Genomic DNA, 20,074 nt, shown 5'->3' with positions numbered 1-20,074 from the left:
AATATTGAAAATATATTTTTTTAACGTCTGGTCCATAGTTATGTTGATTTATGTTCAAATTAAATTAATATAAAATGAAATATTTCTTGTTACTTAAGTATGTTTTGGGATATTTTTTCCGTCGTGTTTTGTAGTCGTCGCTGTCTTTCTTTTCATGAAGGCCCCTCACAACAGTTAGTTTCTAATGCCGCCCTTTAGGAAAATGAATTGCCCACCGCTGCTGTAAACTATGAATAATACACTTGTCTGTGGAAGGAAGCTGGTCCTTACTTATTTACATGTGGCCTCTGTCCCGCCGTGTCTCGGTTTTGCTGACAGTAAGATTTTTTTTAAACTTTTATTTATTTTTTTAATTAGACAAGCAACACACACTCAATACTCATTATTGCGTTGTTTTGTGGACTATGAACCAGTGACAAACAAATATTGCAGCCATGTTTAATGCCGGTCATTTGTGGCCACCAAACAGGCCTGGTGTGCTCAAATAACGGAACGGCAACATTGTGGTTAATTCAAAAACTCATAAACGAACCAATACTGATCAAATGAGAGCGTAGTGGAGGAATTGCTCATTTACTTGCACCACAACACATTCAGCCGCAACAGCTTCTGTGTGTGAATAATAATCAGCTAAACATTGTGTTGCAAGTGTGAGTTCCAAAAGAGGAAGTGTCACTGCTTTTTCTAGTTAAAATCATCTGGCCATCAAAGGCTATTTTTTTTCATCCCATTCCTGGGATATTCATGTAGATGCAGACACTTTTGACAACAGCTCAAATTGTTTCGGTTCTAAAATCAGTTCTCCCAACACCTCTCCCAACATTTCACGTCAGAGAAGCAGTGACAGTCCGGCAAGGAAGATTCAGGACAATATACAATACAGCCGGACTCGGACTGTGCATGGCCTCTTGCAGCGCCCCCCGTGGCTTCACACTAAACTGCATGCAGGAGGATCACTGCAAACGCTGGAGATGACAAATAAAAAGACATTGACTAGACTAACTTGTTGAGTTTTAGTCGTCTCAGAGACGCCCTCAGTTCGCCTGGTTGCCTGTTGATTGTGTTGAGTGTGTATTTGCTCATAAATATTGTTACGTGCTGCTCTAGCTCTCTGTGTCTCACTGCTTCCAGTCCTCACTCAAACTTGCCTGCAGCTACGTTCTGTTCTGTGACACTCACCAAGTAGAATGTAGATTTAGTCAAGGTGTAATTCTCTCCGCAGTTAGTGAAAACTACACTACGCATCACAACACAATCTTGTTTTGTCCTTGAAGCTCACATTTGAACCACTTCTCTCATAAGAATATCAATTTCAGATTCATTATGACATTTACTGTCTCTACTTGCTTGGGATCAGCCCATTGAATGGCAGTGTGGAAACAATGTCGTCGTCATGCGTCACAATATCGACTCAAATGAGTGCTTTTGCTTCAGCTTTTGTTAACTTAACCCTTCAAGTGCCACATTACGAGCAACAAACCAAGCTGCAAATATAGAGTCTGAAGTAGTTACTACTTTGCACCAGCAGATGGACGGACACCTACAACTTGAATCGAAACATTTGTTTGCGGGTTTTGATCAAATTTTGGAGTAAACAGAGAGGACGTCGGAATGTCATTCAACAAAGGTCACATTAAAGATCGCAGGGAGAGTGAGACAGCCACATCTCGTCATTCTGGCTGACTTCCAAAAAAAAAGCCTTTGAAAAATACTGGATGGTTGATGGTCTAGAATTTAAACCCTGGATTAGTCATGTTAAATGAATTATAAATGAACCAAATACGATAAATACGGTCTGTTGAGAAAATTATGCCTATTATGACTATGGTTTTGTGTAAATAATCCAATGCAAAACTCTGGTCACAGAAAACAGCTCTGATGAGGAGGTCACAGCTGCAGGAGGGAAAACAGTTCTTTCTTAAAATCATTGCCCATTTGAACATCTTCTTCTTGTCACCTAGTCCCTCCCCACCAGATCACAACCCAGATGAAAGCTTGAGTCTTTTTAGATCATGAACTGACTGAGAAGTATAGTCATGTTTTTATTGAAGCATCCATTTAAATAAGAAAAAATATGATGGCGACAGCTGCAAGCTTTTAAATATTACAACTGTTCCGCCCCTTCCTTTGGATGCCGCAGTTCTTTTACACATTGAATTCTTAAAACCCTTCCTTTGACTTTCAACAGTCACGACACACTGTGTGTCCCACTCTTACGCACATTGCCATGACAGCATCCTGCCTTCTTGCATCTTAAAGCCTTCAATATTTTACTGTCACAACAGTTCCCTTGTGGTATTTCATCACTGACATAAACAACACATGTGGTCAGACTAACTTTAATGGGATTACCGACTCTAGTTTGTATTCCGCTCCAGGTTTCCGCTTCCTCTTCCGCCAATAAACACCAGGGAGTCACGTTCTTACTGGCCCAAGTGGGCTCTTCTTTTCGCACATTTTTCATGCTTACAAGGTGCTCAACGTTTTTCCGTGTCTGTCCGGCTTGATAACCAAGTTTCTCAGGGGAAGGAATATAATCTGCCTCTTACTCGCCGCATCTTTTGTAATGCTGAAATGTGTTTATGTTCGATGGCCATTTATGTCGCAGTGATGCTCTCTCTGTTCTGTGGTATGGCAAGTTCGCCAGAGCTGCTTATGTGGAATAGTTTTTTGATCATGACTTTCAGGCTGAGATTCAAATTATGACCTCTTTGTCAAAGGCTCTGGTTGAGTGAAAGGCTGTAAGGAACAACCTTACTATATGAAATACACAGTTGTCAGACAGCTTAAAGCTATGGACTCTTCTGCTCCTATTGATGTGCTCACCAGATAAACATCAGTGGTCGCCATCCTGAATGTGCTCAAACAACATGGCTTAATTTATTTTATATACGGTGATATAAAAACTTGAATATAGCCACCATCGTGATTTATTGTGCTGTTGTCAAAGTGATGCAAAATAAACAATATTGTGTTGTTTAAATGTACGTATGGGTCCAGGTCCATTGATTCAGTAATATACCAAATTCATTCAAATTGAAAAATGTGGCTTCTTGTGGCAAATATTCTTATGCCATTAAACTGAGATTAATCGAGATTAATTCATCACAAATTCTCTAATTATTTTTTTTTTACTTGAATCCCACTTCTAAAGTAAACAACTGCTTACTTTTAAATTATTATATTTAACTTGACAAGTTAAGTCTTTAATAAAACAATACAGTCTATACCTTTAAATAAATGTGGAAGAATTCGCAGAAGTGAACAATGTTTTGATGGTCTACGTGTCCTGTCTGATGTCCTCACTGTTGACTATTTTCTTAAGTAGCGTATCAAGAGAAAAGTGTTTTGTTTCATCAAGAGAAAAACAAATATTCTTACATCCGTTGATCAGTGAGAGATATATTTATTTTCAGCTGTATTGGCATCATCGTCAAGCGTTTTCAGATCATTTGCACGAGGTCAAATATCTATCATTGATTCCCAAATATTATTGAGAGTCTTATGAGTAATAACTCGACAGGTTGTAAAAGCTCCTTCGTTGTCACGGTTTCGCTCTACGCGTTTGTGTTTGTTACACTTGTGTCCTGACCATCAGTAGTCCAGCCGCCGCACGTACAGCTCAGTGAATTCATTACTTGTCTCCGCCACCACAGGTCATGACATTGAATCTGAGGTGGTTCTGGAGGAAGATAAGAGAAGTCCAGCAGCACTGCTGCCTGTAATTTAGACAAATATGTTGCCTCTGATATGCCGGCCGTTCTACGGACAGTTGCTCTTCGGCAAAGACCTCAATGAATTCACTCCGACCTTTAGCTGCTGCTTCTTCCATTTCCCAGTTGTGGAATTGACTTCAAATTGCCGGATGTCTTTTTTTTTTTTTTTTTAAATGTAGTCTCCCACACTTTCATGTGTCTCATTCATGTGCACAAGATGGATGACCAGAGTTGCTGCACCGCTGAATGCTAATGAGCTTTTTAAGCAGCTTCTCTGCGTGTATGAGCAGCAACTAATGCAATCAAAGGCCATGTTTAAGTAAGCCACGGGGATGAAAACCTCTTAATGGAGTTTCCCGAGTGTCCTCAGGGGTATTCTGAACGATCCTTGTGAATAAATCATGTATTAGGCAATGAATTCCATCCCAGAACTTATTTTATTCAAGTCAAAACACATTCCTGTGAGTAGCATGTGGTTAGCTAACCACAGTACACAAATGTGTTTCGTGTTGGAATCCCAAGGTCCACATATATATATATATATATATATATATATATATATATATATATATATATGTATATATATATATATATGTGTGTGTGTGTGTGTGTGTATTGTTATATATATTGTTGTGCACGTGGTCACAACACAAGTTGTCGTCCACACGCGGTGCAACAACTTTGCTCGCAAAACAACAAAACATTGTGACATCTTTTCAGAGAAATATCATCAATATACAGGTCCCACAATAAATAGTCAAGCAATAGTGATGATGTAGCTTAGCCATTAGCGTGCTACCGCTACTTCAACGTTCATATTCACACATGTGCACCATCACTATATATATATATATATATATATATATATATATATATATATATATATATATATATATATATATATTCTGGCTCCATTTCCCAAAAGAAGTACATGAAAACGGAGGTCGGAAGGAAAACAGTTTTTATCCCCATCAAAATGCTTATGCTTCAACATGCAACGTCAATGTATTATGCCATGGAAAGGCGGATGTGTGGGAAGAACTGGAACAAGCTCGTGTTCATTTTTAATAAATGTTCCACTGTATTTTAAATAATAAAGTCATCATCCAGTGATGGGTGCACAAGCTCTCTCTTTATGCATCAGCCACTGCAGATATTATTAGGTGGTTCCTCTCATTCATCCTATTGATTCATATCCAAGCTGAGTCCTTCTTTATTTCACTTCACATTTGTCTCTTTTGCATTAAGCTGGGTTAAGGAGGTACAACCTTGATGTTGATGGAGGGTGCTGCTTCTGTTTCAAATATGAGATCACACAAATGAGAGTGTTTCATGAGAACATGAGAGCTGAAGTGGATCACAAAACCCACCTCTATTATCTCTATCCCTTATTATTTAGCTTTCATTTCCATAGTCACTTGAAAGTAAAGGGAGTCGCAAGTACTTGTGTGTTATACAAGACCACCAAGCATGAACTTGCTGCCCTCTGCCTTGGGCAACAATGTAGGCAACGATAGTGACCAACTATATTTCCGTAACATCTGGCAAACACTGCCCATTACGACAGGTTCCAAGAAGATTCACACATTCATACGTCATTGCTGTTTTCTGGTGGAGTCTATCCGTCTACATCGACTGCCTGCATTGCATTGCTGAGTTCTCATGGGTTTGCATAGCGGCTGTTTTGATAACCGCTGGTTGATGCAAATATTATCAGTCCATTGAATGGCTGTTTTCCAGTAGGTTGGGGGCGTGAGTCATGACTCCATGATGACGATGATACGACTCCTGACTGGCCTCTGCCTCAGACGTCACCACACTCACTCTGCTGAAATTGCCTCCCAACAGAGATCCGAGAGGCATTCAAGGTGTTCGACCGAGACGGGAATGGTTTCATCTCCAAGCAGGAGTTGGGCACTGCCATGCGTTCTCTGGGCTACATGCCCAATGAGGTGGAGCTGGAGGTGATCATCCAAAGACTGGACATGGACGGTAAATGTTCCCCCACACTCATGTGAAACACAGAGTGTTAACGCCTTTGTTTGTCTCTATCAGGGGATGGTCAAGTTGGCTTTGAAGAATTTGTCACGCTACTCGGGCCCAAACTTTCAGCGACTGGAATGCCGGATAAGTTCCACGGAGCAGATTTTGACTCTGTGTTCTGGAAGGTAAAAGGTTTTTCATATTTATTATTATTATTTAACTGCTTCATTGAAAAGAAACATTTCGACTATCAAAATTCAAGGCTAGCCAACCCTCCATGCAGTCAAGGAGAAAAAATAGAGTGTGTGTTTTAACTTTGTTCTTAACTCAGAAAATTGGAAGCAATGTAGTGGCAGAAAAAGTCAAATGATTGTTCATGATAAATAGCTCAAATAACTGCAAAGAGAAAGGAAGTCTGAGGAGCTGAGAAGGGAAGTTTGGGATCTGAATGGAAGAAGGTCATGATCGGGTGAGTCTAGATCAGGGGAAGGCAATTCAAGGTCCTAAAAGGCCGCATTATAAACTGTAAGAAACTGTGCCAAAAAAAAAGAAAAAAATGACGATGACTGGGAAATATGGCAGTTAAAAAACCTAAAAAGACTAAATGGAGGTTAGGATATTAGGAAAGTGTAAATATCCCATGAAACCTACAAAAAAAATGTTTTACATGCATTTTATTGGAATAAAAATCATAATACAATTAGAAACGAAACATCTAAAATGAAAAGTCCGTTTATTTCATTTTTTTTTCGAAAGGCCGAAGCTCGAACAGTAATCTTTGTTGGTTCCGATATCAAAATGCTTTGTGATCTCATTTGAAGGCACTTTATGTTCAATTTAATTTAAATCATATTGATGTAAATGTATGGATATTGTATGGCTATGGTTGGCCTGACCGTAACTGTTTGCAGCATCATATGAGCACGTGTCTTGGACTGTTTAGTACATGCTAAAACTCCATCCAGACGCGCCTCCTCAGTGGAGCGCCCCTCTGCTCCGGTGCCTGCGGTGCGTGCAGTTCAGTCATCCCTCTCTGCTTCCTCAGTGTGACATGCAGAAACTGACCGTGGACGAGCTAAAGAGACTTCTGTACGACACTTTCCGTGATCACCTCACCATGAAAGACATTGAGAATATCATCATGACGGAGGAGAACCACCTCAACAGCCCAGAGTCCCACGTGGACATCGACAGTGAGTCATCACTCTGCCTGAAGGCGGCACGGCGTTGCACTGTGTTAATCACTGCCTTCTGTCCACAGCAAGCCCAACACAACAGGAAAAACACACGTGTGTGCGTAAAAGCCTGATTTGTGCCTTCGCCATTGCATTCATCATCAGCGTGATGCTCATCGCGGCCAATCAAATGCTCCGAAGGGGAATGAAGTAGACGAAACACGTCCAGCAGAGGACGGGTGGAATTCAGGACTGACTCTAACAAATGGAAACCAAATACATTCGAGCTGTTTCTGGTTTTGTTTTCACCCTGGGTCTCACACAAATGCATGAGGGAAACACCAGCACGAGAAGCTCGTACGGTCGACTAGCAACAAAACAAGTACAAATGTACAGGATTTAAACTAGATGGGGGCATGCCAACACGGACCATAGTAATCTGATCCAGCAGACCACCAAATATAAGTCCATAAAACCAGATGTATCACTACGTATTTTGTTTATTTTTTAAAACGTACCAAACATACCAAAAGATGGCAGCTGCATGAAGCTGAAGTCCACAAAAGAGTGGAGATAAACCTAGAAACGTCTCAGTGGGTCACATTTCATGCAGCTAGTAGAACGTTCCTTCACTTCAATGGCCTTGTATCTTATTGCAACACTTGAGAATTGACTTTATTTTCTGCAAGAAATTATTTTTGGATGGATTTGCTGATCAACCAGAACATTAGAGGCCCTGCTCATTCTGACCAGACAGCCAACTCGCCTTTTTACGCAGCAAGTCTCACAAGAGAGTCTGACAGGTAACAAGTTGCCTATTCTACCTGAGAAAATACTGACAAAAATCCCACACTAATGGCTCATATATCTGCCATCTTGATTTTCAATCCTGGCAAAAGGATGTAGCAGCCAGTTTTAATATTGCTGTCCATGTATGTCACGGCAAGCACTGTGCAAGTTGGAATAATGTGCCGAATACATGACATCAATAACTGGTTCTCCTCAGGACGACTTATTTTGCTTTACATGCTTGTAAAATACATCCAAAGCACCGACAGAGTGCAGCAAGAGGACGTGTGTATTCAGCAACCATCCTCTTCATATGAACTATTCTTTTGTTTTCAGTCAACAGAGAGGTACATTAGGATCACATCTTAATGGTGTATTCTAGGACAGGGGGTCTGAACCTTGTGAAATGACATGAAATGTGATCAGTGGAAAGATATTTATTTGTCATTGAAAAGTCCAACCAGCAGCAGAACCAGGTGCAAGTCATCAAATTGTCTAAAAAAATACACTTGATGCAAACTGTTGAGAAAATTGGAAATTGGAAAAAAATTAATAACCCATGTCTAAATATCATAAAATAAAAATAGTAATAATAAAGTATTTTATTTAAACTCCAAAGAAGAGTAAAGTGTAAATGAATGTATTGCCATAAAAATGTAATTTTCAAAAGTGCTTCAACAGCTGCTTTCATGAACAGTTTTTTTTTACTGGCATTACTTTCTTTATCATTTTTTCTTTTAAAGAACTTCTCCATAGTTGCAGCTGTCAAGTCAATTCACTGACTCACTACTGCCACCATACGTGGCTCATGTGTTGAAACTGAGCGTCTCGCTGCCCTCGTGGCCCAGAGCGGTAAAACAAAAAAACTTTTAGCGGCCCTCAAGAGGCGGCCCAACCATGGGCCCCGGCCCTGTGGTTAAGAATCACTGTTCTAGGACTACATGGAAGTGCGCTAATCTAAGGTCAGTTTTCCAAGTTAATCCCCCGCTGGACATGATCTCTTCAGTGTTCAGAGCGTCCTTCCAGTGTGACACGGTGGAACACCTCACCAGGCAGCACTGCCAGATTATCCACTCTCAACTTGGAAGAGCAGCAGCTCTACTCTGAGCCTCTACCGAACGACCAGTCCTTGAACCTCCGACAGAGGGTGGTAGAAGAAACTATTTTCACCTGTTAGCATCCAGAGCTTTCAGTCACTACACAAAGGTCATGATCTCAGGTGATGGTACGAGGGTAGATGCTCTGACTTTTGTCTCTGCTTTGTCTCCACCTGAACTGTCCAATAATTTCAGAGCCTCTTACAACCAAGAGTGGTCATCCTATATTCAATATGTCTGCAACTCACGCACAAGCATTTGATCACATGTAGATAATACTCCAAAATCATCTCAATGTTTAGCGCATAACTTTGACCACAAACATCATGGAGGGCAGTTTGGGAGCAAACAAACACAAGAGAGGTCTTATATGCAACATCAACCTCAGCTACTTCTGACTTCCTCGGACAATAGCACAGCACATTTCCCTCTCAGTCACGACATCCATTTCTTAAAAGATTTGAACAGGTGGAATATATTCTGCCCCTCCACAGAGAGATGCAAGTGATAGACCAGTGCAATCTGATGGAAAAGATTTTGGAGAATTAAACTGACAAAAATCACAAAACCTTGCTGTATCACAAAACATCCTGTGAAATGAGTCGGAACATCTTGTGCTGACCCTGTCTGCGCATGACATGGCGAAAATGTCGCTGCAACAGGAGAGATAAAGCGCCGAGTCAGTTCATTTTGGTTCAGGAAAGTCGTTGAAAAATGTAAATGTAGTTCACGTGCATGACGATCCCATTAGAAATAAATGTGTGTACTACATGTGAGACAAGTGTTGACTATAATATATGTATTCAAATAATTATGCAATTTGTAAAGGGGACATTGCAAAAAAAAAAAAAAAATGAACTCAGCATTTGACATTTTCTCAAGTGTGGTTTGAACTGTGGAACTGCTGACTGTGCAGTATGCACTGACGATGAATCAACACATATCACAAAAACAATTATTTGTTTATTTACTTTTGGCCCCTATATTAATATTAACCACCAAAACAGCATCCAGTATGAGTTGGCATTATTATATTTTCATAGTAATATTAAATCAGATACACTTTATTATGAATCAAAGATTATTTTGTAAAAAAAAAACATAAAAAGACAAAAATATATGTTTAATTTCTCCTATTTGATCAGTTTCCAAATCATGTTTAATTTAAGAAATATGTTCTTATTAATGCTTTCTGGTCAAAGCAGAATCATGTGGTGAAATGTGTTTGGCAATAAAGTGAATAATTGATATTGTAGCTGAAACCTATTTATGTGACATGACATTACCTCTTTCTGTGGACATATCATGTAAATGAAAGTGAATGTAAAGTACAGTTACTGTATCAAAGACATGTATAAGCAGATATAATTCGTATGATGTCTGTTAGAGTGTTAAACTGAGCTGGTTCACATGCACTTTTGTTTGGTTTGCACTGTAGTTGCGTCCTGTTTGGTGCCTTTGTCATAGCTAGACCACAAAACTGCACTGTCATGCCTTTGCTTTCAGGCCATTTGAATGAACAATTCAGTCAACAAATATTACGATGAAAAATGGCTTATTTGGCAAATGTATATTTTCATCACCTCCCAAATATCAATGTAATGTTTCAAATACCTGTAATGTTTCACTAGTTTTTTTCTTTCTGTAGTTGTTGCAGATGTAGAGGAAACAGCATCAATTATTCACGGGTGTAAGTGGTGTCTAGATGCATGTGGTCCAATAAAAAAAGGCAATAAAAAACAGGTCTAACATCATTTCTGTCATCCATTTGATGGTAAAGCAAGTGAAGAACAGTTTGGTTGTTTTACTCACCGGGAAAACGGCTGGCACACGCCCCGTGAAAAGTCACCTGAAAATATCTGAATACATGGTTTATGTAATGATTTCAGAGGGGAGACCCAAGTGCAGTAGGGGGGAGGTTGAGAGGTCAAATCCAACAGTTTAATAACAAAAACTGAATACACTCAGCTCTACGCTAGGAGGAGGTGAACAAAAAATACCAAGCACAAACAGAATTACTCTCTACTTTCTACACTAGAAGGAGGCAGGAGAAGCGAGACGGTACAACACGGGCACAGACACACTAAAAAACAAAGGCGATGGATCAGGAAAAACTCATGAACTCAGAGTCATGGGAAAAATGGCCACGGTCAAGAGAGGAAGCATCCACCAAGTCAATACGGACATGAATGGTCATACCAGAGCGAGCACCAGCAAGGAACTGACGCCGGTTGTCAAGTAGAGCAGAGGATGAATACGTGATTAAGCTCAGGTGTGTGTGTGTGTGTGTGTGTGTGTGTGTGTCTGTGACACCTGTACAGCGGGAAGAAGACCCCCAATCCTGGAAGAGAGAAAGCAGGAATATGACTAGACGGAGAGGGTTCATGGCAGATGAGCTGGATTTGGAAGAGATGAAGATAAAATTCAATCATTGGATAATTATACAGTAGTTGCTGTTGTATTGATGAACACAATGACAAGTTGTGCTGCAGCCTGGCCAAATGTGGGTTTGGATCGAACCTATGGGGGTCTGAGAACTTCACACTAACTAAGTGTGGTATTCTTACCCACGCGGCATCCCACCAACGATAATTTGAATTAGAATGGAACAAGACAAGTCGAAAATCTGAGACAAAATGGGTAAAGATTGAAATAAATACATGATTCTCCGACAGGAGATCAAACTGGTCCCACACGGCAGACTACTGGCGTTTCCCTTGGACTTGCGCCTTAGATCCACTAAGACATTCACTAGGAACCGTGAGATCAGATTGTTTCAGTGGTTGCATCTTGTTGACAGATGCGCTTCTTTATAAACACAGTTCGGCGCGTTTTCGCTGAGTTGACGCAGTCACATGATTGTCTTAAAGTGGTACGCGCATCGATTGACCCACTGTAGCCCATTGGAGCGAAAACCACACACAAAAAGCAACAAGTATGAAAAACTAAACAAAGTGATATATTGTCATTAATATAATAAAATGTAGGGAATGCCCCATTATTTTTATTATTATTTTACTTTTTGACTTTTTTTAACTACAAGGCAAAAGTCTAGTGAGTCTCAGTGTGTCACATCTCCTGTTGGCCACCTGGAGGCAGTAGTTGCACTTAAGTGGCTGGCGTTACTCACCTCAACACTCACTCTATAAAAGTCTAAGAATCTATCGTTTAACTTGACCTATCAAGAGGATTTTAAAAAAACTGCAAGCAGTGGTTTAGTTACCCGTCACTGAAAAAGGTTGTGATATACATTGGTATCACTGCCCATCACTAGTACATACTGAACCCAGCATGGCGGAAACTAGTCATTCATCTTTCTATATAATGACAGGGTCACACTGTTAGTGTACAGGCGTAGAGTATATCTTTGTCTGCTGTACTATAAACTCTACTGAACTTTGACACCACATGTCATATGACACATTTACCAGGACGGATTCATTCACTCAGTCAGGTCAATGTTCTCATGGATACAAATGTGACAAAACATTAGTATGAAACGGTACTCAATAACGAAAACATTTAAAAGAAGATTTGTACAAATAAATCAATACATTCGTCCATGTACTCCATCACATTGCCGCCACTCCTCATTCCTCATTTTTTTCCAACTGCTTTTCACGCCGGTTCTTGTGCCAGCTGCAGGACTCCTGGTCCTGGGAAGCAAAACCATGCAGCAACACGTCCCATTCGTCGATCTCATTCAGGAGCCTTAATGACAGCAAGTCAGTTGTGACAAGTCAGATTCCTGAGCCAAATGCAGCATCAGTAAACATCAGTGAAACGTAAAAACACAATCTGGTGCAACCTTATCTTCAGGTACCAAAGCCAAAACACGCTGCTTGTTTGTTATTGCTTCTGCGTCTTGTTCACATTTGGTATGACACAACAGGAATGAAACATAAAGCCTTTTGCTGGCCTCAAAGCAAGTTTCCCCCAAAACTAAGTCCCTGCATCTGCAGCTTAATGCCACCCACTATGTCGGTGATTGGTTTTATGGAAACACAAACAAGTCAGCTTTTGCCAGAATGATAATGAGTGGACCCGCCAGCACCGCCACTCAGCTCTGCAGATCCAAACATGAGCTTCAATTTTCAAGGTTCTTCAGGTGACACCTCAACATTTTACAACATCCTTTGATAGACTGGTGAAATTTGCCTGGCACACACAGGGAATTCTCTTTGTTTTTTTTGTTTTGTTTTTTGTGGCATGCAGTCACTGAGGGACTCATTGACTGACAAAGTCTCCCTGCACAGTGAAGCAAGACAGAACACACGCGGGTCAATGAGAGGGACATCTGAGGGGAGGTAACCCTTTGGGCACCGCAGGTTTCTATCCAGCATTCACGATGTTGTTATTCGCCGAGCCATTTCCCCTGGTCCCCTTAGGTTTTTCGATTCGCTACTCCCAGAGCTTTTGCCTCAGAGACGCAGTTTCAAAAAGCAAAACGTGCAGCCCGACCGGGAATGGTATGCTATTACTTTCCTTGGACCCATGTGCCGGCATTCCCACGAAATTCCAGGATTTGTAGAAAATGATGGATGTTGAAAATGAATGGGACTGGGATCGAAAGAAGCCAAAAAAGGCCCTGCGAGTCGTTGAATTAGGGGCTAGAAAGTCCGCGAAAGCTCAAAATGCAGCCGTGCTCCTCCTCTGTCACCCTGAAAAAAGATTGGAGCCAAGTGATATCATTTGTCCACAAATGGAGCTGAAAGAGGCATAAATTTGGCAAAAATCTTAAAGCTAGAGTGAGCAATTAAGCTGGTTAGAGTTGGTTTTCGTGTTTCTAAACTGCACTAGTGGCCAAACGGTGGAGCGCAGAGGCATGAAAATCTCCAGTTTTGTAGTCACACTTGTTCTCTCTTGGAAAATGTGCTCAGAATTACTGTAGCACTTTCCGAATTTGCATGAGAGTCTCGGATGTGTGACAAAAGCGAATCTGCCCTCCATTGAAAATGCATTGGAGGAGAGGCTGCTACACAAAAATCACAGCAAAGTTACTCATTTTTAACTCCAAACCATACACTGTAGACACACGAAAATCAGCTCAGTTAGAGACGAAAGCCTCAGGATTCTCACGCTGTGCTCGGTTTTTCGCTATCTCCAACGGTTTCCGAGATACTGCCATTTGTTCGGGGAGTAGTTCATTCGCACTGAAGCACAATGACTCAGCTGTTTTCAGCTGTGCTTTGTGTGAGAGGAGGCGCAGCGTTGCCGCGGCTGCAGAGTAGGGGAAAAGGTCACAGGGGTGCTCAAAGTGCACACACACACACAGGGCCCTAGCTCGGCCATCTTTTGAGGTAGGGGCACAGTTCAAAGCTTAAAACTCAGCTGCAGGCCTGCACAGACAACATGTGCATGGCGGTGGCGCACAGTGCATTCACGAGCTGTTTATTCATAAACAGCAGCATCTGGTTAAACAAAATACTCAACTTTGATATCACTTTGTCAAAAGGTTGGATCTTGAAAATGGTTCGAGATAAAGGTATATGATACATGAGCTTGGGATTGGAGTAAATTCACTCGTCTCTTTGTATACAACATGACGTCGCCAGGCGGCAGCCAATGTTCCCGCTGCTTCCATCACTGCTTTGACTGTGCTTCAACCACGTTCCAAAACCAGCAAAGCATCAGTATGTTCTGCTTGTGGACTGAACAGACTCAACCCATGACTCACTCTATGTGCTCATGGAGTGCTGCTTCTGCATGTCACTTATTGCCTCACAGTGTGAACAGTCTGCTTTTGAATCTGTGACAGTCAAATCCGGCCTCTTGGTCTTGTTATGCTCCTACTATGAAACCACAACTGGCCCTGTCACACCCAAGCACTCATATATACGCCGCCACAAATGCAGATCTAAATGAGCAACTACGCCAGGCTCCATATTTGCAGCTTGGCTTGTTAAAATGCCCATCGCCTCAGGGGTTTAAGAAAGAACAGGCAGGGAGGAAAAAAAAGTGATTCTGCTTCAAATATTTTACTTTTCAAATGGATCAATTTGAGCCCAAGGACATTTTGCAAGTTTTATGTTCCCCACCACCCTATTTTAGCTTTGTATGAATACATTTTATTTTAGTTTCCATTTTTTCTGAATAATTTAGATTTTCCTTTTCCAAGGAATTATTGATAGTATTTTGTCACAATTTCTTTTTTTAAATGTCCATCCTCCTGCTCAATTACACTATAATCTCCTTAATAATGTTAATACTAGGAGTGGGATTCGATTAAAAAAATTAATCTAGTTAGAGAATTTGTGATTAACTGATGTCAATTAATCGCAGTTTAATGGTATAAGAATATTTGCCACAAGAAGCCACATTTTTCAATTTCAATGAATCTGGTATATTACTGAATCAAGTGATGGACCCATACATACATTTAAACAACAAAATATTGTTCATCTTGCATCAGTTTGACAATAGCACAATAAATCAGGATGGTGTCTATATTCAAGTTTTTATATCACCTTATTTAAAGCTCTTTTCATGTCTTGAAAATATTTGGATAAGAATTTCAATGTTATAATATTAAATTAAATGTTTTTGTTGTATTTAATTCATCATAATTAACTTGTTAAAGTCCCACCACTAGTTCATACCCTAATACTTTTAATTGAGAATTATATTAAGGCTCCTGATGAAAGTCCCAGTTTTTAAAATGGCTCCAAGGTACAGCCTTGAAATGTTCATGCTTCCTTCTTTAAAGAAAAGACATTGAAGTAGTAATTGTCCCAGTAATAGTTATAGAGTATATAGAATAGTTATATATTCCAGTAATAGAAACGCTGCGTTAACAATATTGCCAAGAAGAAAGCTCAAGTGATTATTTCTTTATCTTTACACTAATAAAAGGCATGATGTCACATTATTCACAATAAATTAAAAAAACTCTCTGGTTGGCATCAGAAAAACATCAAACGTGGCATTTCTCCAGAAAATGTTAGATTATGGACCGCTGTGAATACTTTCTTCCACGAAAGAGCAACTGGCCTCTTCAGTACCGCTGCTCGTCGATTCACGCAGGCCAAGTTGGCCGAGGATCTAAAAATGTTCAGCGGTCAATCATAGTAATCGGCTCCCCTCCACAGGCTCCAGTCTCATACAAAACACAAACTGAATCCATTTTCACCCCCACTCAGTGTCCATGGTGACTCTCCACCCGAGCGGAGGAGGAGGAGGAAGGAGCGACGGGGGGAGGTCAGGGATGGATAGGAGCTGTGGAGGGATTTCGACATGAGCATCTTCTGTGTCCTCCTCATTTCTCGCCTCCCTGCAAGGCAAAGAAATGGACAATAGGACAGAAATGAACTGCAGCAGCTGTTACTAATGGAAGCCATGTATGTTGAGGTAAGAAAAAAAAAACACAAAATAAAATGGATGTCCATACTCTTTGCTATCAAGAGCCATTTGCCTCTTTTCCCGCCGAGAAAGCCAATCTTCTATGCTGCGCTCAGACAAGACTCTGTCATCACAATTCTGGCCCCTCTGTCTTTCATCTGGAAGAAAAGAAAGCACTCTCACATTCTTATTTACACGCTCGTCCAGATAAACTGCACTTGACAGCGTGCACTTGTATTTGCGCACCATCAATAAAACTGGCAGCCCGTTTTCTGTGCCTGTTTGAGAAGTGACTCCCTCATGTGCTTGTTATTTGTTATATCGTTTGAGAGCCAACCATCTGCAACTGTGAGTGAACTCAAAACTGGTGACTGCCAAAGTCGCCAGCCGCCAGTGAAGTCTAAATGAAAAACATGTATTTTCAGGTGTCACCAAAGCAGATAGACTCAGACTTGAACACAGCTGGTCACAGGATTTAACGTTCTGGTGGACATGCAAAAAATACACTATTTGAATAAACAAATCATTGTTCCTATGATGAATATACTCATATTTATGATTTTAAAAAACTCAGAAATAATGCACTGACATTGATCAGCTATATACTCATCCTATATATCTATTTGTGATCCAGGATGGAACAGGGATAGACGGACAGAGAGGTGCGTGCTCCCAATGTCATTCCCAGTATCGTGTGGGTGCGTGTCTATGATAACTGTTTTCGAATGTCCGATTTTTGTGTTTCAGTTCATAAAAGGTGAGAGAAAATTCAGTCAATTTAATTTCAAATGGCATGTAATTTCACATTTTTTTCAATTTATATTTTTCTAATGTAATTACAACTAGAAAGATGGCAGAACACTTTCAGATTCTAGAATTTGAAAGAACAGCAAGGGGAATGAGACATACACAATATTGAAATGGTGAAACTATCAAACATATTGAAAGTATATAAGACACCACAATGCATGTCAATTAATAATAACTAAAAAAACAAAACAGGCACATATGAGCAAAAACATCTCTTATCTTCATGAACGCAAGATTGTCGGTCGGTTGAAATTGAAAACAAAATGGGGAATTATTAAAGGCAGACAAGCACATGACAGTTACAGAAGAATATTACACATCACCGCTCAGGCAGAAAAGGGAAAAGAAAGTATGGCAACATGCTGAGAAAGCAGATTTGAGAGCAAAACCCTGGCACACGTTAGATTAAAAAAAGTAACTTTGGCATGTGTCATGTGATAAAACTAATCTGTTTTAACAAGCCAAGACAGAAATATTAGTATTTAAGTATATGCCACATAACATTCCAAAGGGATCCAGTAAAAGTGGGATGTAAGTAAAATGAAATATCAAGCAAATTATGACAAGGTAAACCAAGAAATGCAGCAAGATATTGAGAGATGGGCTACTTTACTATTATATTTCAATCCAAAAATTGAAGTAATTCAAATAAATATCCTTCTCGACTTTTATATCTATTCCAAGCATTACCTGTAGATTTATGTAGAGAGGCAGGAAGCCACAAATAAAGTATGTAACATTTTTATGATGCGCAATTGAGATATTTAATATGCTAGTGCTAACATGAATACACAGCAAAGTGAAAGAGTATGGAAGAGTATATGAGAGGACATCCAACTCAAAACTTAAAATGCTGACACATCAACTGGTAAATTGGATAAGAATCAGATGCCAGACTGGATTATACACTTCACCCTTGAATTACAGTTTGTCATAGTCATGGAATATGGACTAATGAAGAGTATGACCAAACTGAAATGCGTTGCTTATGATATGAAGTTTAAACCAGCTGCAAATAAGAGGAGATTCAAAGCTTGGTCTGACAAGGGAGTTACAGCACGGTGAGATGGAGATGGAGAAAGACGGAGAATTTGAAATGTGGCAAACATCTGCAGTTATCAAACACAAAAGAATTCATTACATTACAAATATATTCATCATTAAATTCAGATGCATTGGCAGATTATATAAAAGACAAATGGGTAAAGAGAATTAAAACAGTCAAATATGTGCTGGCAAAACATGAAGAACACACCTAGTGACTCAAGGATATGCAGAGAATTCGCTTGGAAAAACTCAAGTTGGTTGTTATTATACTAAAAATCAAGCCCAAATGAGAGATTTGTAATGTGGTGGCATAGACGCCAATCACTCACACACCTAAAATTCAGACCTTTTGGAGAGTGATACATAATGCATTGACAATTATATTGAATGATGGGAACCCACTGACCCCAGATATATTTTAGCATTTAAAGCGTTCACAAAAAAGTACTTAATGACCATCAAAACTGGGGAAAATATGACGTATCGACTCAAGATCATTGATATCGTGGCGGTTATCAACATTATGGAAAGAATTTAGACTTAGACTTTCTTTATTGTCATTGCACAAAAACATATCACTGTATTATGGCAACAAAATTTCGGTCTGAGGCTTCCGTCTGAGCCACAAAACTAGTAGAACACGTAGGCGCCATCTTGTGGCGGTCAGATATAGTGCTAGTTGGACAACGTGCAATCCGACTTGTTTTTGTTATAATTTCTTTTCGTCGTACACTGTAGAGTAAAGAGTATCTTACCGTCCACCCGTCTTTTCAAATTGGCTAAATCCTCTTCTGTCATGTGAGAGAACCGGCAGTTTGGACCAAAGTCACAATATCCTAATTAAGGAGAAAATTCATTCAGCAATTTGTGAACATTAAGCATATATATATATATATATATATATATATATATATATATATATATATATATATATATATATATATATATATATATATATATATATATATATATATATATATATATATATATAGTATTCACAATGCAACAAGTTGGCATTGTGAATAATCACAATGCCAACTTGTTGCATCCATTTTATATATATGCAACAAGTTGGCATTATCCCTTTTTTCACAGCTTGGACTGTCTTACCTTTAAAGAGAAACTGTCTGCAGGGTTTTTTGGCCTGTTCATCTTGCAGAATGGCTGACGTATCTGTCGAACAAGAATCACATGTTCATGATGAAAAACATCCGTCCACCACATACAAAAGATTCAAGCAACAATGGCATAAAGTTATTAGGATGTCAACATAGGGTGGGTCATTCTATTGACTATTCATCCGGGCAGTTTGCCTTGAATTTTTCCAATTTTGTCACCTTTAAATCTGTCAAACCAGGCCTTTTTAGCTCTGTGATGCTGAACACCATTGAGATGCTTTTTCCTGTTGTGCATGTTGTCCTGGAAGGAGCGGTCGCAGTAGTCACAGTAGTATCTTTTCCCCATGACTGTGTCAAAGTCTGTAAAATAAAGCAATCGCAAACAATGAGTTGACAAAAATCAATAGCTTATAAATAAAGAATAATCACAAGCCCTTTTTTCTGTGAGCAGTCATGCTGAACACCAAGTCATTACTTCCTTTGCCAACAGCTAAAAACGTCAATATTTCCCAAACAAAAAATAACATGAATGAGTGCAGGTACGACATACAAAACCAACGACTAACACGCAATCGTTGTTAAGCACTCAAGCAGGACTACAACTCATTCTAAGCAAAATAAAAGTGTTGAACATTTTTAAGATTATATCAAATAAAAAGAGTCCCAGTTTCACGAATTACGTTATATATTTGTAATCGTTTAAGCACCAGATTTGATCTCAACTGATTAATTTCTTATTTAAAATCGTGAGTTTTTTCACATACCTGAATTTTTCTGAAGAAATTGAGTGGATAAAGTATCGAGACTTCCTTTCCGCTCTCACGCCGCCAAGTAGGATATAACACGATGTCATGTAATCAGAAAATATTCACAAAAAAGTCCAAAACGACACAAAGGAAAATATTTACGGAAAACAAATCAGCGTGGAGAGCTAGCATAGCAAGCTACGGCAAGCTACGGAAACGCTACGGAAGCCGGTAAGGATCAAGACTGAAACGGCA

At 39.7% G+C, this 20,074-nt stretch overlaps 2 protein-coding genes across 3 annotated transcripts in view; one reads left to right on the top strand and one right to left on the bottom strand.

Moving 5' to 3' along the window:
• Positions 1-10,495, top strand: part of cabp7b (calcium binding protein 7b) — a 30,253-nt gene extending 19,758 nt beyond the window's left edge. Inside the window, exons 2-5 of the mRNA XM_053849733.1 lie at positions 5,565-5,708; positions 5,772-5,884; positions 6,745-6,892; positions 6,961-10,495. Coding sequence (XP_053705708.1) covers positions 5,565-5,708; positions 5,772-5,884; positions 6,745-6,892; positions 6,961-7,088 — 533 coding nt within the window. The 3' untranslated portion in view covers positions 7,089-10,495. The remainder of the gene's footprint in view (positions 1-5,564; positions 5,709-5,771; positions 5,885-6,744; positions 6,893-6,960) is intronic.
• zmat5 (zinc finger, matrin-type 5) lies at positions 4,774-20,032 on the bottom strand. 2 transcript variants are annotated; one of them, XR_008412988.1, is made up of 7 exons: positions 19,838-20,032; positions 19,293-19,433; positions 19,066-19,128; positions 18,711-18,791; positions 16,148-16,256; positions 10,573-16,030; positions 4,774-5,877 (listed from the first exon to the last, which is right to left on the bottom strand). XR_008412988.1 is itself a non-coding variant. In XM_053849748.1 (6 exons), exons 2-6 carry the CDS (start codon positions 19,417-19,419, stop codon positions 15,886-15,888), a joined length of 525 nt encoding a protein of 174 aa, XP_053705723.1. In that variant the 5' UTR covers positions 19,420-19,433; positions 19,838-20,032; the 3' UTR covers positions 9,439-15,885. The 2 variants fall into 2 exon arrangements, 1 of the variants encoding a protein (XP_053705723.1); XM_053849748.1 differs by lacking the exon at positions 4,774-5,877 and having other exon boundaries at positions 9,439-16,030.
• Positions 20,033-20,074: the final 42 nt, after the last annotated feature.

The sequence above is a fragment of the Synchiropus splendidus genome, chromosome 1, assembly GCF_027744825.2.
Source record: "Synchiropus splendidus isolate RoL2022-P1 chromosome 1, RoL_Sspl_1.0, whole genome shotgun sequence".
Lineage (NCBI taxonomy): Eukaryota > Metazoa > Chordata > Actinopteri > Syngnathiformes > Callionymidae > Synchiropus > Synchiropus splendidus.
The sequence above is the reverse complement of the archived record's forward strand: the minus strand, read 5'-3'. Positions and strand labels throughout refer to the sequence as shown.

Excerpts from the sequence above, each read along its gene's own strand:
- zmat5 (XM_053849748.1), bottom strand. The coding sequence starts at position 19,419 with ATGGGGAAAAGATACTACTGTGACTACTGCGACCGCTCCTTCCAGGAC. Across the intron at positions 18,792-19,065 it reads CAGACAGTTTCTCTTTAAAG|GATATTGTGACTTTGGTCCA; the intron begins GTAAGACAGTCC and ends CTCCTTAATTAG. Across the intron at positions 16,257-18,710 it reads TTTGAAAAGACGGGTGGACG|ATGAAAGACAGAGGGGCCAG; the intron begins GTAAGATACTCT and ends CTTTTCTTCCAG.